The 13246-nt window shown below is 36.1% G+C and overlaps 2 protein-coding genes across 2 annotated transcripts in view; both read left to right on the forward strand.

Annotated features, from left to right (window-relative positions):
- NiPp1 (nuclear inhibitor of protein phosphatase 1) overlaps positions 1–13246 on the forward strand; it is a 419486-nt gene that overhangs the window by 36312 nt on the left and 369928 nt on the right. The window lies entirely within an intron of this gene.
- Positions 5837–8675, forward strand: VGAT (vesicular GABA transporter). Its single transcript, XM_083113067.1, has one exon. The coding sequence runs from the start codon at positions 5837–5839 to the stop codon at positions 7013–7015; it is 1179 nt and encodes a 392-aa protein (XP_082969193.1). The 3' UTR covers positions 7016–8675.

A 13246-nucleotide genomic window follows, 5' to 3' on the forward strand; every position in this document is an offset into this window, starting at 1 on the left:
GATCCAGACAGACAAAAGGCCGAATTTGACTGTGTATAAAGTGAAAAAGATTTTTATGTATTCAGGGTTGCCACTCGAGGATAAAATTCAACTATAATTCCCGGTTTTCAAGGCGAACTTTCCAAAAATTCAAAAGTGCAAGCACATGTTTTTCAGCCTTACGTATTACCGCCTCTCACCAACCACACACATACAAACACAAATATATTAACAATATAAAGGGTATGTTCGATTCCTATGTATCCAAAATTTCTAATTCAATTACACAGTATACATATTTAAAATATTCAATTTAAGGTGAGCAGTTTACATTGGCCATTTCACATACTCAGACTAAAAATACATCTATAAACACAAGTCACAAATGTGAAAACTTGCCTCAGGGCATTAATAAATATGGATTAATAAAAGGTGGAATTTTTCACGTAATGGAGAAAAATTCACACACTATTCGCTGAATTCAAGGAATTACCGGTCAGTTGCCACCCAGGTATTGTGCAGCAAATTATACACCGTAATTGACTCTTCATATCAACAAAGTAACTTTTGCTAACAACGCAAGTATAGTATTACAATAATTTGTGGATAATTTTGAAAATGATGTATGCTAATGAAAATTTGGTTAGAAATTTAATAATTGGTTGTTAATATACCTATTAAGATTTCTTACGGTTCTTTTTAACGATTATACCTATATAATCAGTATTTTTAAGGAATTCTGAACCGTTTTTTTGGAAGCTACTTGAGGATTTTTCGAGCCTAATTTAAGATTTTTAGAACCTATTTTGGGATTTTTAGGACCTATTTTAGGAACCTAAAAGCACACTTTTTAGGACCTAAATATCCGAGGTGTAGTCATAAGATACCTTTTTTTCAGCCGCCATGTTTACAACCACGGCAGGGTGTCTGTGACGTCATCAAGAGAAAACTTCTCAGTGTGTCTGCTATTTCCAGCACTGTAAAGTATGCAAGAGGAAAAACATATTGAAGAGCATCGCAACACAACTTACATAGAATACATGAATGTAATACTGCATAAAAGAAAAATTATAAGTAAGCAAAGGCATAAATTTACCCACCCTTAGTGCTGGGAAGAATTGGAAAAAGGGCAGCTCTGAATCCATTGTACCGTATTTTCCTTCATAGTATTTCTCCTCTTATTTTTTTGGATCCTGCGGTTCAAATCGGACAACCTTTTTCCCTACCACGCCTTACCTTCGCACTAGGAATGGCCAAAAATATCAGAATTCCGGAAAATTCAAAATCTCGATTCGGAAATGCTAATACCAGGATTTTGGAGGCAATCCGAATTTCGGATAGAGGTGTTTTATCATTTTTTCCCATTTTTCAGGTAGAATTTAACAAAGTTTCGTCTTCCTCATTTTACGATCATATAATCCGTAGGAAAAAGAAATCCTGATTTGGCCATCTTTACTTCACACGTCATGGACGAACACTGTTATCGTTATTAATGTAGGAATGATGCCTTTCTTTAGTCTCTCGTTTGGTGTAATTCCTAGTAATTCGGATTTTAAATCACGTTCGTAATATTATAGTAAAAAATGTCAACAACCTGAAATTTTGTATTTTTGATAGGATTTTTCGGAACTTCTCATCGGACGAAAACGTATGGTAAACAAACTAACATAGTGTGGACGTGCGCTATCAGCACCGTGAGATATTATCATCACTCAGCTACTAAGCCTGGTTTACATTGGTCGAGTAGACGGGAGAGTAGCTGGGGCGAGTAGAGTAAAGCGATCTACTCTCCTCGTGTAAACAACTAGGGGGAGCACTAGAGCCAGTACTCGCTCCAGTAGTCAGGACAGTCGAGTGGCTGTCCACAGAGGACAGCGACTCTACCGAGTTGCTTCCTCTCCCATCGATTTTTTTCACTCGCGCGTAAACTCGACAGACCACTCGATCAATGTAAACGCTTTCTGAGGAGAGTATAGAGTCGGTGCGGTGGTAGAGTGTTGTGATTTTGTCAGAGGCGTCCGGTCATCGGGAGATGCGGGGATGACAAAGCAAAATAATAAAATATTGCTTTTTAAATATTTTAGGGAAGAAGAAAAAATAAATCAGAATATTCGCATATTTGAGCGAAATTAGTCAAGTAACACCATTAAAGAGCTAGAAATACGCAAGAGATTCGCTAAGTTTAGCGCATCGAAAGGAGAGCCCAGTTCTACACCCCCTCTCCCCGTGTTCAACCGTCCCGCTGCGTTTCCGTTGAGTGCAATGGTGTCAGGTGGGCCAGCTTATCGCAGCAGGTCTGCGAATCCAAGGTCCTTCGACCGTTTTTCCCCTGCTTTTGAAGGTCTGGTCATGAGACTTTTTTTTCAGCCTCCTTGTTTACAAACACGGCAGGGTTTCTGTGACATCAAGATGAAACTTCTCAGAATGTCCAGCACTGTAAAGCATGCAACGCTCTTGTTGAAAAAACATTGAGCATCGCAACGCAACTTACACAGAATACATGATGAAAGTAATGGTGCATAGAAAAAAAATATAAGTAAGCAAAAGCATAAATTTCCCCACGGTTAGTGCTAGAAAGAACTAAAAAAAAGCAGTTCTGGATCCATTCTATTTTCTTCATAGTATTTCTTCTTTTAATTTTTTTGGATCCTACGGTTCAAATATCGATTTTGGGGGGGAAAATGTTCTTGGTTTACAAAACACGAAGTACTTCCTGCTGTTTTGTGTTTACTATGCTTACAAATGACAAGATCGATCAAGATTTTTGTTCTCGAGGTGATAGACATACTTACTCAAACAGAACCTTTTCCCTAACATATCTTACTTTCACACCAAGGATGGCCAAAAATATCAGGATTCCGGAAAATCTAAAGATCTCGATTCAAAAATTCTACTACCCGGATTTCAGAAGCAATCCGAATTTCGGAGAGAGAAGTTTAACAATTTTTCCATTTTTTTTTTAAAGAATAGATTTAGCCATCTCTACTTCAAACGTCATGTACGAACACTGATATCATCATTATCAATGTAGGAATGCCCCCTCCCCCTTCCCCTTCTCGGGTTGAAAGATTGACCCTGACGTTTGGCAAGACTTGCGATGACTACGTAAAAATGTCACGCTTCACCACTGGATTTTGTGCATATTAATTGTAATGGTTGCATTTTTCTAAAAATTCAACCATGAATAGGAGGTGATCCAAGTCCGGCAACATAAAGTTTGTAGAGGCGTAGGAGAAGTAAAATTGAAAATAAAGAATTTGCGTTCTACGTACAACCAAGAACATTTGAAAATAGAAAAATCAAGGAAGTTAGTTTTCTTTCTAGACTTGTTCTCGTGCAGTATTGTATTCATTTAACGTAAAAAAAAAAGTGTGTGTTTTCTTTAAACAAAAATCGCCAACGTCGTCCACCTGTTCATATTGTCAAAAGAACACCAAGCAGCTGGAGCCACTATCCCACTTTGCTAGAAAGTGTGTAAACAGCGACTCGCCACCTAATAATCGAGTCGAGCAAGCCAGTAACTCGTCCCAGTAACTCTCCCGTTTACTCGACCAATGTAAACCAGCCTTTAGAATATGAATCGCATAACCTTGGCGTTTATAGTGGAGAAATATGTCCCCCTCCTTCGGTTGAAAGATTGACTCTAACGTTTGGCAAGCTTTGTGATGACTACAGTCCAGCAGAATTAACTGAGAGAAATGGCCGCTCTGTGAGTGGTGCAACTGCGCTCGAATTGGCTAGAGCGGGGGACTTCCCGCTGTAACGGGCCAATGGAAACTCTACAAACTCTACTCTAGAGTTTCCATTGGCCCGTTACAGCGGGAAGTCCCCCGCTCTAGCCAATTCGAGCGCAGTTGCATCACTCATAGAGCGGCCATTTCTCTCAAGTTAATTCTGCTGGACTGTACATAAAAATGTCACGCTTCGCCACTGCCGGGGCTTACTCGTTGCACTCGCCGTTAAGCTTCCTGCTCCCCCATAACTGTAGTTCTTCGTGAAATGATGCAATATTTGCTTTATTTCATTTCAACCGTGCAAATTATTGAAGAAATGAAATAAGGTCCTTGAGCGTCTGTCCTCCCCCACTCAAAGTCCTCGGGTGCTGGACCGCCCTCTCCGCCCCCCTTTATTACGCTATTGAAGGTTTCTTAATTGACACTGTGTGTTATATTTCATTCCAAATTTTATCAACACATGGAAAAATGAAATATGTCCTCGGTAGAAGTCTCCGCGATGCCCTCTCAAGAGTCTCCGGGGAACTCACCCTCCCCCTTAATCCTTCCTTGTGTGAGGGGGTGGCCGTCCTCTGTCACCATTCTGACGCCGTCAATGGGCGTGGAGTAAGGTAGAGGTTAGGCACCAAAATTATGACCAAGTACTAAATTGAGTGCCGTAAAATTAACGGTATTTGGGTCAAATCTATTACAGTATCTAATATGGGCATCCAGAAGGGGAACAAAGGGTGAGGGGGGGGGTGGCGGTGGCTCGAGGAAAGTGAATGTCAATCTAAAATAATATATATTACACGTGATTCATTTCAGTCATAGTATAAAGTAAATTACAACTAGGGCTGCGTTTTTTGAGGTGGCAGTGCCACTGTGGAAGAAAAATGCCTTGCTTCCCCCTCTGAAAAAATCTGCAGATGTCATTGTATGTAGATATTTTGGGTGACTGGTCTGATATTGCATTTAAGCAAAATTGGTCAAGTTTTAACATGATGGAGGAAAATTTAATGCGTTCAATTAATTTAATTAAAATTCTGCTGATATTTTATTATTTGTCTAGCTAAACAAAACTCTCAGCAATTTTAAAGTGTCATGTAGTTAGAAAAATAAGATCTTGAAATGCATATAATACTTGTTTGTCTAGAGGCAGGAGCCCAAAGGTATCATGTTATCAATTTTGTAAACACACTAACAGCCATAAAATTAGAAACTCTTGAGCTGAAAGTGCCGTAGCAGCTACACACCTACAATTGGTTTCATGTTGCATTTTTGTGAAATCAGGTAAATGTGATTAAAATGGTAGACTTTATACAAAAAGTAAAGTAAAGTGCTCCCCTGTGCTTAGCACCACGCCATGAAGGCGTATAGGGGATGTGGGGGTAACTAACGCCCCACACTTTCTTGATCCGGTCGTGAGTGGGGGTGATGTGATCAGCATCACGCCCCTGACCACCTTTACCCCCCCCCCCCAGGGTTTCCCCCAGGTACCCATGTTATTCGACGCTGGGTGGACTTTATACATACTGCAATAAACCTTTGTAAAATACACGTTTGGTTGATTAACAGGTTTTCAGTAAATGTTTCATGTGCTAATAACTGTTATTTTTTCTTTGGATATATAATAAGAGAATTAAGATGATAAATGGCATACCCAGATAGCACGCAAGCTTGTGGTGAACTTATGATAGCTTGCGTATAGCTTGTTAAAATAAGTTTGATATGGCAAGCTGGATGCAAGTTTGATGTAAGTGGTTCTTGGCAAGTGAACAAGTGAGTGTGCTCAAGCACTTTTGCTTTGCAGAAAGGCTACTGCCGAAAGATTACAGCTAGTTATGACGAGCCTGGTACAGGCTAGACTTGGCATATTTGCTGCAACTTCGACTTATGATAACTAGATAGCTGGGTGCAAGCTCACAGCTTGCCATGAAGAGCTTTCTGCAGGCTTGCTTCAGACTTGCAGCAAGTTTTCTATACTATCTGCGTAGATTGGTTCGTTCTTGGCTTCTTCCTATTCAATTTGAATCCTGGTTGCATTTTAACATCTAAAATTTCAAATTGAATATCAGATTTGTTACTTATGTGCCAGTAATGAGTAGATGTAGATAATTTATAGCTTATTGTATTTTTAGGGCATGTTCATCGTGTCTCTCCCATTTGCCGTGCTGAGAGGTGGATACTGGGCCATCATTGCAATGATAGGAATAGCATACATCTGCTGCTACACAGGGAAGATCCTGGTGGAGTGTTTATATGAGGAAGATGAGAATGGGCAAAAGGTGAGGGTCAGAGACAGCTACGTAGGCATAGCCAGAGACTGTTTCGGGGCCAAGTGGGGTGGACGCATTGTCAACATAGCACAAATTATCGAACTTCTGATGACCTGCATACTCTACATTGTAGTCTGCGGGGACTTGATGATCGGAACGTTTCCGGAGGGTGCGATTGACACAAGGAGTTGGATGATGCTTTGCGGGATATTCTTAGTTCCTTTAGGTTTCCTCAAGACTCTGCATCATGTGTCCATTCTTAGTTTCTGGTGCACCATGTCCCATCTGGTGATCAATGCCGTAATCTTCTTCTATTGCCTTTTGGAGATTGGGGACTGGGGTTGGGCAAAAGTAAGATTCAGCATTGACATGAAGAATTTCCCAATTTCCCTCGGTGTGATTGTCTTCAGCTACACCTCTCAGATCTTCTTGCCTACGCTCGAAGGTAACTTGATCGACAGGAGCAAATTTAATTGGATGTTGAATTGGAGCCATATTGCGGCAGCCGCTTTCAAATCTCTTTTTGGTTACGTCTGTTTCTTAACTTTCCAAGACGATACGCAGCAGGTGATAACGAATAATCTTCACAACCCAGCATTCAAAGGTCTTGTCAATTTCTTCCTAGTAATCAAGGCACTGCTCTCATACCCCCTTCCATTCTATGCAGCATGCGAACTCCTTGAAAAAGCAATGTTCATGGGTCGTCCAGAAACAGTGTTTCCAACCATCTGGCATTTAGATGGCGAACTCAAAGTTTGGGGTTTGGCATTTCGAGTCGCAGTAATTGTCTTCACAATACTTTTAGCTATTTCTATTCCCCATTTTAGTTTCTTGATGGGCTTCATAGGCAGTTTTACGGGAACGATGCTTTCCTTTATCTGGCCATGCTATTTTCACCTGAAACTAAAACGGCCTAGCCTAAGCAGAGGGACTATAGCATATGACTGCTTTGTTATATTCTTAGGGTTTCTATTTGGTATAATAGGAGTGTATGATTCTGGATCAGCCCTAATAAAAGCATTCGAGATAGGCTTGCCATTTTAATGCAGTAAATCGAGAACAACAGAACTGCTGGGAATAACTGAGTCTTCCAAAATGTCTTCCATATTCTTCATGTACAACCATGGAAAATATTGTAAATAAGTGTCTTCCAGTTCGATTAAAATGAATGAAGTAAAGTTGTTGGCTTATGATATAAGTGTATGCAATAGAATGTCTTCCAATATGCAGTAATATTTATTGCTACAATATAACACAAAAATGCAATAGGTCTTCCAAAATAAAACAATAGTTGTTGATTTGTTTTATAAAACCAATACAAGAAAAAATAAAGTTAGTGTCTTCCAATGTACCAAGAGATAACATTTATTACACATAGAATGTCTTCCAGTAACGTATACATTGTTGAAACTGCTAGGTATTTGAATCATGTTAAATAGCTATAAATATTTGGAAATTTTCATGTAATAAGGATGTTCTGCGTGACAAATGTATATGATTATTTGCTTGTTATGAGAGTGTAATGTTGTTAAATTATGAAAACAAACATTGTTAGTTAATGTAGTATGTTTTTTGTAGTGGCATAACTTTAAAAGAAAATTTTAAGAGAGAGGCCTTTTTATCTTTTTATCTCTTATATTGAGAGGTATACTAAAATATTTATTATTTAATATGTTGTGTATGTTACGGCCAAAATCACAGTCTTCCAGTCTTTGAATACCAAAGATAAATAACTTATGTAAATGTGATTATTTTGTAACAAGATCCTTTAGGAATAGATAAGGAAGTTTGAGAATTTGCTTTTTGGTGGTTTCATACAAAGAAAGCAATAACCTACACTATATATTTTTCCTCCTGAATACAATAATCGTGGAAAATGTACATAATGGCAACCCTGATTCATAAATGTATGTATATATATGTAAATGTGATGATTAAAACTTTGTAGTGCAGGCAGTACGTGTTAAGCTATTATGAAAGTGAAAGGAAGGAGCATGTTAGATATGAATCTGTGGAATATGTTAAGGAAATTAATATGTGCTTGAAATAGAATGTGTGGTGGAATCAAGCTATCTAGAGATGTCATAATCGGTAACTTACTCAGAATAATACAAAAATATTTTTCCGTTACTGAAATTTATTTTAAAGTTGTGCAATTGTCTGTCTTCATTGAGAGATGAGATGTTATAAGAAACGGCATGTCTGTTATGTTTCGTACCATCTTTAATGATAAATTACCTAGATAAATATCAACTTATTTTTCAGTACGTGAAAATTTGTATGATGTTTTATTCTTTGATATAATCAAGTCTTCCACAGTAGCTGTTGTAACATAAATAACACTCACCCATTTGGTAATTATGGTTTCATGACCTGAAAATGTAATCATTACTTTAACATACAGTTTGAACCTTCATGTAATTTGCATTTGTTGGACCATAATTCAAAATTTTGAGTAAAAAATGTTAAATGGCAAAGATTTCAGACAAACCTAAATAACGTTTTAAGAAAATTGAAAACATATTTTTCCCACAAACATCCATACAATAATTTCATAAAATACAAAATCTGTATTAATACATGATGGTAATTTTGTCAGGCTACGACAATGTAAGTTGTTTAGTGCATTACAGTTAATTGTGTATTCTGTTAATATACATAATTTAATTTTACAATTATATAATTGGCTGTAATAGTGTGTATGAATAGAAAATTCAACCTTATTCACTATTTATTATCTTACACAGTACATTCTTATTATAAGTGGTAATAAGTATTGTCATATGTGGGGTGAGGGTTTATAGGCACTAAAACTTGTAAGATAGGCACTAAAACTTGTAAGATAGGCATGAAAATAGGTACCAAAAATAGGCACTTAAAATACACTGTAAAGTAAAAAAAAAAGGGGCATCAAAATATTCAGTGAACATGAACTTCTTATTATTTCTTCACTCAGTTGCACACTTGTTGACTTAAGTTCTTGATTCTATTGTAATTTCCTTGTTTCTATTTGTATTGCTCTTCTGCCCCTTTTCGCTAACTGTGATGACGATGATGAATGGTTAGATGAAATTGATGAAGGAACACACACAAAACAAGATTATCTTCTACAGTGTACTAGACGAGATTCAAGTAGTGAAAGAAAGGAGTAAGCAAATAATACCTCCAAAAAGGCATTTTATGCACTACTATGCAAAATAGTTACTATAAAAATATGTTCCGATAGCCAATATGAGTTTTTACACACACTATTGGAATTGATTGGTCTATTGGAACCGATTGGTCAATTGTAATGAATTGGTTTCTATTGGAAAGTATTTTTTTTGTTTTCAATATATTGCTTATGAAAAATTATTATCTATACAACTGTAAGTGCAATGGAGAAATCATATAACACAACTAAAATAAATCTCTGGTAAGGCATGTGGAATTTGTAACTTACAAAAACTTCCATAATTTTTTTTTTTTCAAATATATGTACGTTTTTAACTCTGTAGCTTCATTGTGTTTAACACACTTATAGAAAATCAAAAAAACGTGCTGCTTCAGTCATAAATTGACATCATATTCTTCCTTTATACATCCAAAAACCACAAAAAATTAGGTTAAACAAAGAATCTGACTCACAACACTTGGAAAAGGTGAAGAACAAACAAAACACTGTTGAGATCGACTTAGTTGATCAAAAGATTGGTCAATTTTCCAATTGCATTACATACACATAAGATTAAACATGGAAATTCCACATTGAAAAAAACAAGAACTAATGTGAACATTTATTCCAACTACTGGCTGCTTTAAGGTTGAGTTGGTTATTAAGATAAATCTGACTTTAGTATTATGCATTAGAATTCAGAAGAAATTCAGATCAAGTGTGTTGTTTTTCCAAAGAACTTCTAAATTACAGGAAATGTGATGTCAAGAATTAAACTACCTATGCTTTTAGTCAATAAATGAATTTATAACATATTGATTCTACAATATATACAAACTTACAATTGGATACAATTCACCAATTGGAAATTGTCTTGATTTTCCAATTGGTTTCAGTTGAGATTCCAATTGAAACCAATACATTCCGATAGAATCTGATTCATTCCAATTGAAATTTCAATTGGAACCAATAGAAAATTCCAGCTGGGACAAGCTGAAATTAATTTAGAATGGTTTTACTAGAAGCAAATAAAAAAAAGGCACATAGGCAAAAATCTACACCCTAGTAGTAATAAGAAATATAGTACTGTTTAATATATCAAATAACGAATAGAAAGAATTCTCCTACACACAGCACAAGACAGAAAAACCAACGTTATTTCACCTAGAATTCCTAATCTTTTTTTTCTTTACCATACTATCACACTGTGCACAAAAGGCATTAATAAAAAAATCACCCATGGTTATAAAAATATTTTATGCTTATAATAAAAGAAGCAAAAATTTTCCAGTAATGATATTTTCCAGATCTGCTATGAATAGTGTGTACATACATATATTTTTTGCATATATTATTAATAGATCCTAGGAATAAAATTATATTCTTATGATTTTTTAAATGTTATCCTAAAGTATCAATACTATTTTATAGTATGCAATTGTTATATGTTTGAAAGAAATATTTTTACTTAATCAGCACTTTAGCTCTTTACAAATCCACTGTCTTCCACAAAATGAATATTTTCTTACATAAAATAGGAAAATATATATAAGAGGTAAAGTTTTACCATGTATATTGCACCATGCCTTGAAGGCATATAGGGACTCAAATTTATTCTCGATTTTGGCCATACTGGAATGATGTGAACAGCACCAGGCTCTGCCTGCCTGTATGCCCCCTAGTTACCCATTTTATTGTTATTCAAAAATTGATGAGTAATGTTTTTGTATTATTCTATTAAGTCTTATTTCAGTCTGAATTTGATGACAAAAATAATTTCAGAAATTAAAGTATGGCCTTCTTTGAAATCAATATGTTCAGGGTTCAAATCTTGGCATGGTCAAATACTGGTTTGGATCCTACTTGTAAACTGTGAGTCCGGTCTGCATAAAGTGGACATAAACAAATAAAAAGTAATTGCAATAGTGAAAAATGATCACAATGCATGTCTTTAAAAATGTTTTGGATCAAAAGAGTGCAATGTATTGTATAAGAATAGGAACACACTTGCACACCACAATTTAATTACCTTCAAAATAAGTTGTTAGATTTGTTTACAATAAAATAAAAATTATTGATCCAGAACAGTGCATAATATGCATTAGGAAATATTACTGCTTTTATGTTCCATTATGTTTTAAGCCTCAAATATCTAGAATCAGACCAGTAAAGTGTATTCTTTAAGACTTTTTACCTTTAGTGAACTTGAAAGCACAAAAAATGCCTGTCAGATTGCCCCCATCATGGCTACTCAGACTGTAATTCTAAGCTTTGTTCTAGATAATTGAGATTTTAACTATATGCAAGGCTTCAATGATGAATCTGGTCTGGTGCTAGATGCCTGTATTTTCCACTATTTAATTTTACAACTATTAACGCATACTTTTCTCAGAATAGACACTGTTTAACTATTAATATCTTGGTTGTAGCAAATAATGAAGTTCCAAGATTGTAACATTAAGGTAGTTTGAATCATGATTTAAATCCAACATGCAGGACACCTGTAGCACTACAGGGCAAGTGACAATAACTCTCAATCAAGATAGTGAAGAATTTTTATATTCTCAGAAAATATGTAACATTGAAATACATTTAAAGTGTTTGATATGATTTTTTGATTTGTTGTAAAGCTGTTGGCTACATTTTATCCTGCCCAATAGGGTGGAGGAAAATATAGAGATGTATTTGCTGTTGTGAAGAACGTTAGGAAAATAAAGAATCGTTAAATGAATATATATTGCCTTTTTGTCTCCATCTTTCATTTACAGTAGAGTACTGCATGGTACTACAGAGGCTGTTCAGCGTATATTTGAACAAACGCAATTCCTTCCCCCTGCACTGAGGATGAACTCGCCCAACCTTGGTTGGGCATTTTTGTCAGTGTAGTGTGTGAGCTGTAAAATAGTGGTTGTGTTTTCTCACTGGGCCAAAAATCCCACCCAAACTGAGCCGCTTTTGGGAGGAGTGTGTTGTAAAACTTTTCCAAGTGTTTGCGTTTTCTTGCTTGGCCGAAATCTGCCAAAACTGAGTCGCTTTTGGGAAGGTTATGTTGTAGCCCTTTATGATGCAAAGTTCAGAGTGTCAATGATCAGGAAGTAGTGTAAGAGCAAGGATTGTGACGTTAGTTTGACTTTATTCAAGAATGTGATCGGCAAGTATAAGGATTGAATGGCCCCAGCGTTTGGTTCTCCAACAAAGGAGACGAGAACACGGTCGTGCACACAAGCGTTTGGTCAAATATACACTGAACACCCTCTGTACTTTTACTCGATCATACTCGTTTGAGTCTTCCACGCTCGAGTGTATAGAATCAAATATAATTTCAATGTGACAATAATCGCAGAAATATATATGTGTAGTTTCAGCTCATAATCATCTATTCATTTCCATATATCGCTATGTACTGGTAAGATAGACTAACCCAAGTAACCAAAAGTGGCTGGCCAAACGTAAAAACACACTATTGCGCAACGGTAATTTTGGCAGTGGTTCCAATGTTGGCCCAACATGTGTTTTTTTTAAGTTGGGCCAACATATGGTTTTATGTTGACCCAAGGTACTGAAAACTAAAGAATGGATAGGTTTGTGTTCTGATATATACATAATTTATTGCGAGGCCAAATGTAAACAATAGTACAAATTATTTATGAAAAAAAAATACACAGCACTTTTTTAGTCACATGGTATCATTGTTTTCAAGGCACCGTACCTTCAAGTGGTAGCACTAGAGTTTACTTAAGCTTTCCACTTTTCATGGAATTTAGTCTGCACATAACATTGTTTAACCACCTTCACAATAATACCTGTAAGAATGTTCTTGTTCTGCTACAGCTAAAGAGACAAACAATAAGCAATTACCAACACATCTTTCATCCATGGTGGCTGACAAAGGACTGGTGAGTGACTGCAAGTTAAAAATAGCTTCTACTTTCATTCAAAATATATTATATTTCCAGTATGTGCTGTGACCAAAATATTCGAAAAGAAACACTGTTACATGTCATTTATTTTACACTCTAGAATTTACAATATACTCCTGAAAGTTGTCTTACCATGAAAAGGTTGTTTATAAAGCTGATTTTGACTAACTTTTTCATGGTTGGGCAAACGTTGGCAACCAT

Source organism: Lepisma saccharinum, chromosome 27, assembly GCF_977018435.1.
Source record: "Lepisma saccharinum chromosome 27, izLepSacc3.1, whole genome shotgun sequence".
Taxonomy (NCBI): domain Eukaryota; kingdom Metazoa; phylum Arthropoda; class Insecta; order Zygentoma; family Lepismatidae; genus Lepisma; species Lepisma saccharinum.

What these genes read in the sequence shown, in the direction of transcription:
- VGAT (XM_083113067.1), top strand. Translation starts at nt 5,837, where the DNA reads ATGTTCATCGTGTCTCTCCCATTTGCCGTGCTGAGAGGTGGATACTGG.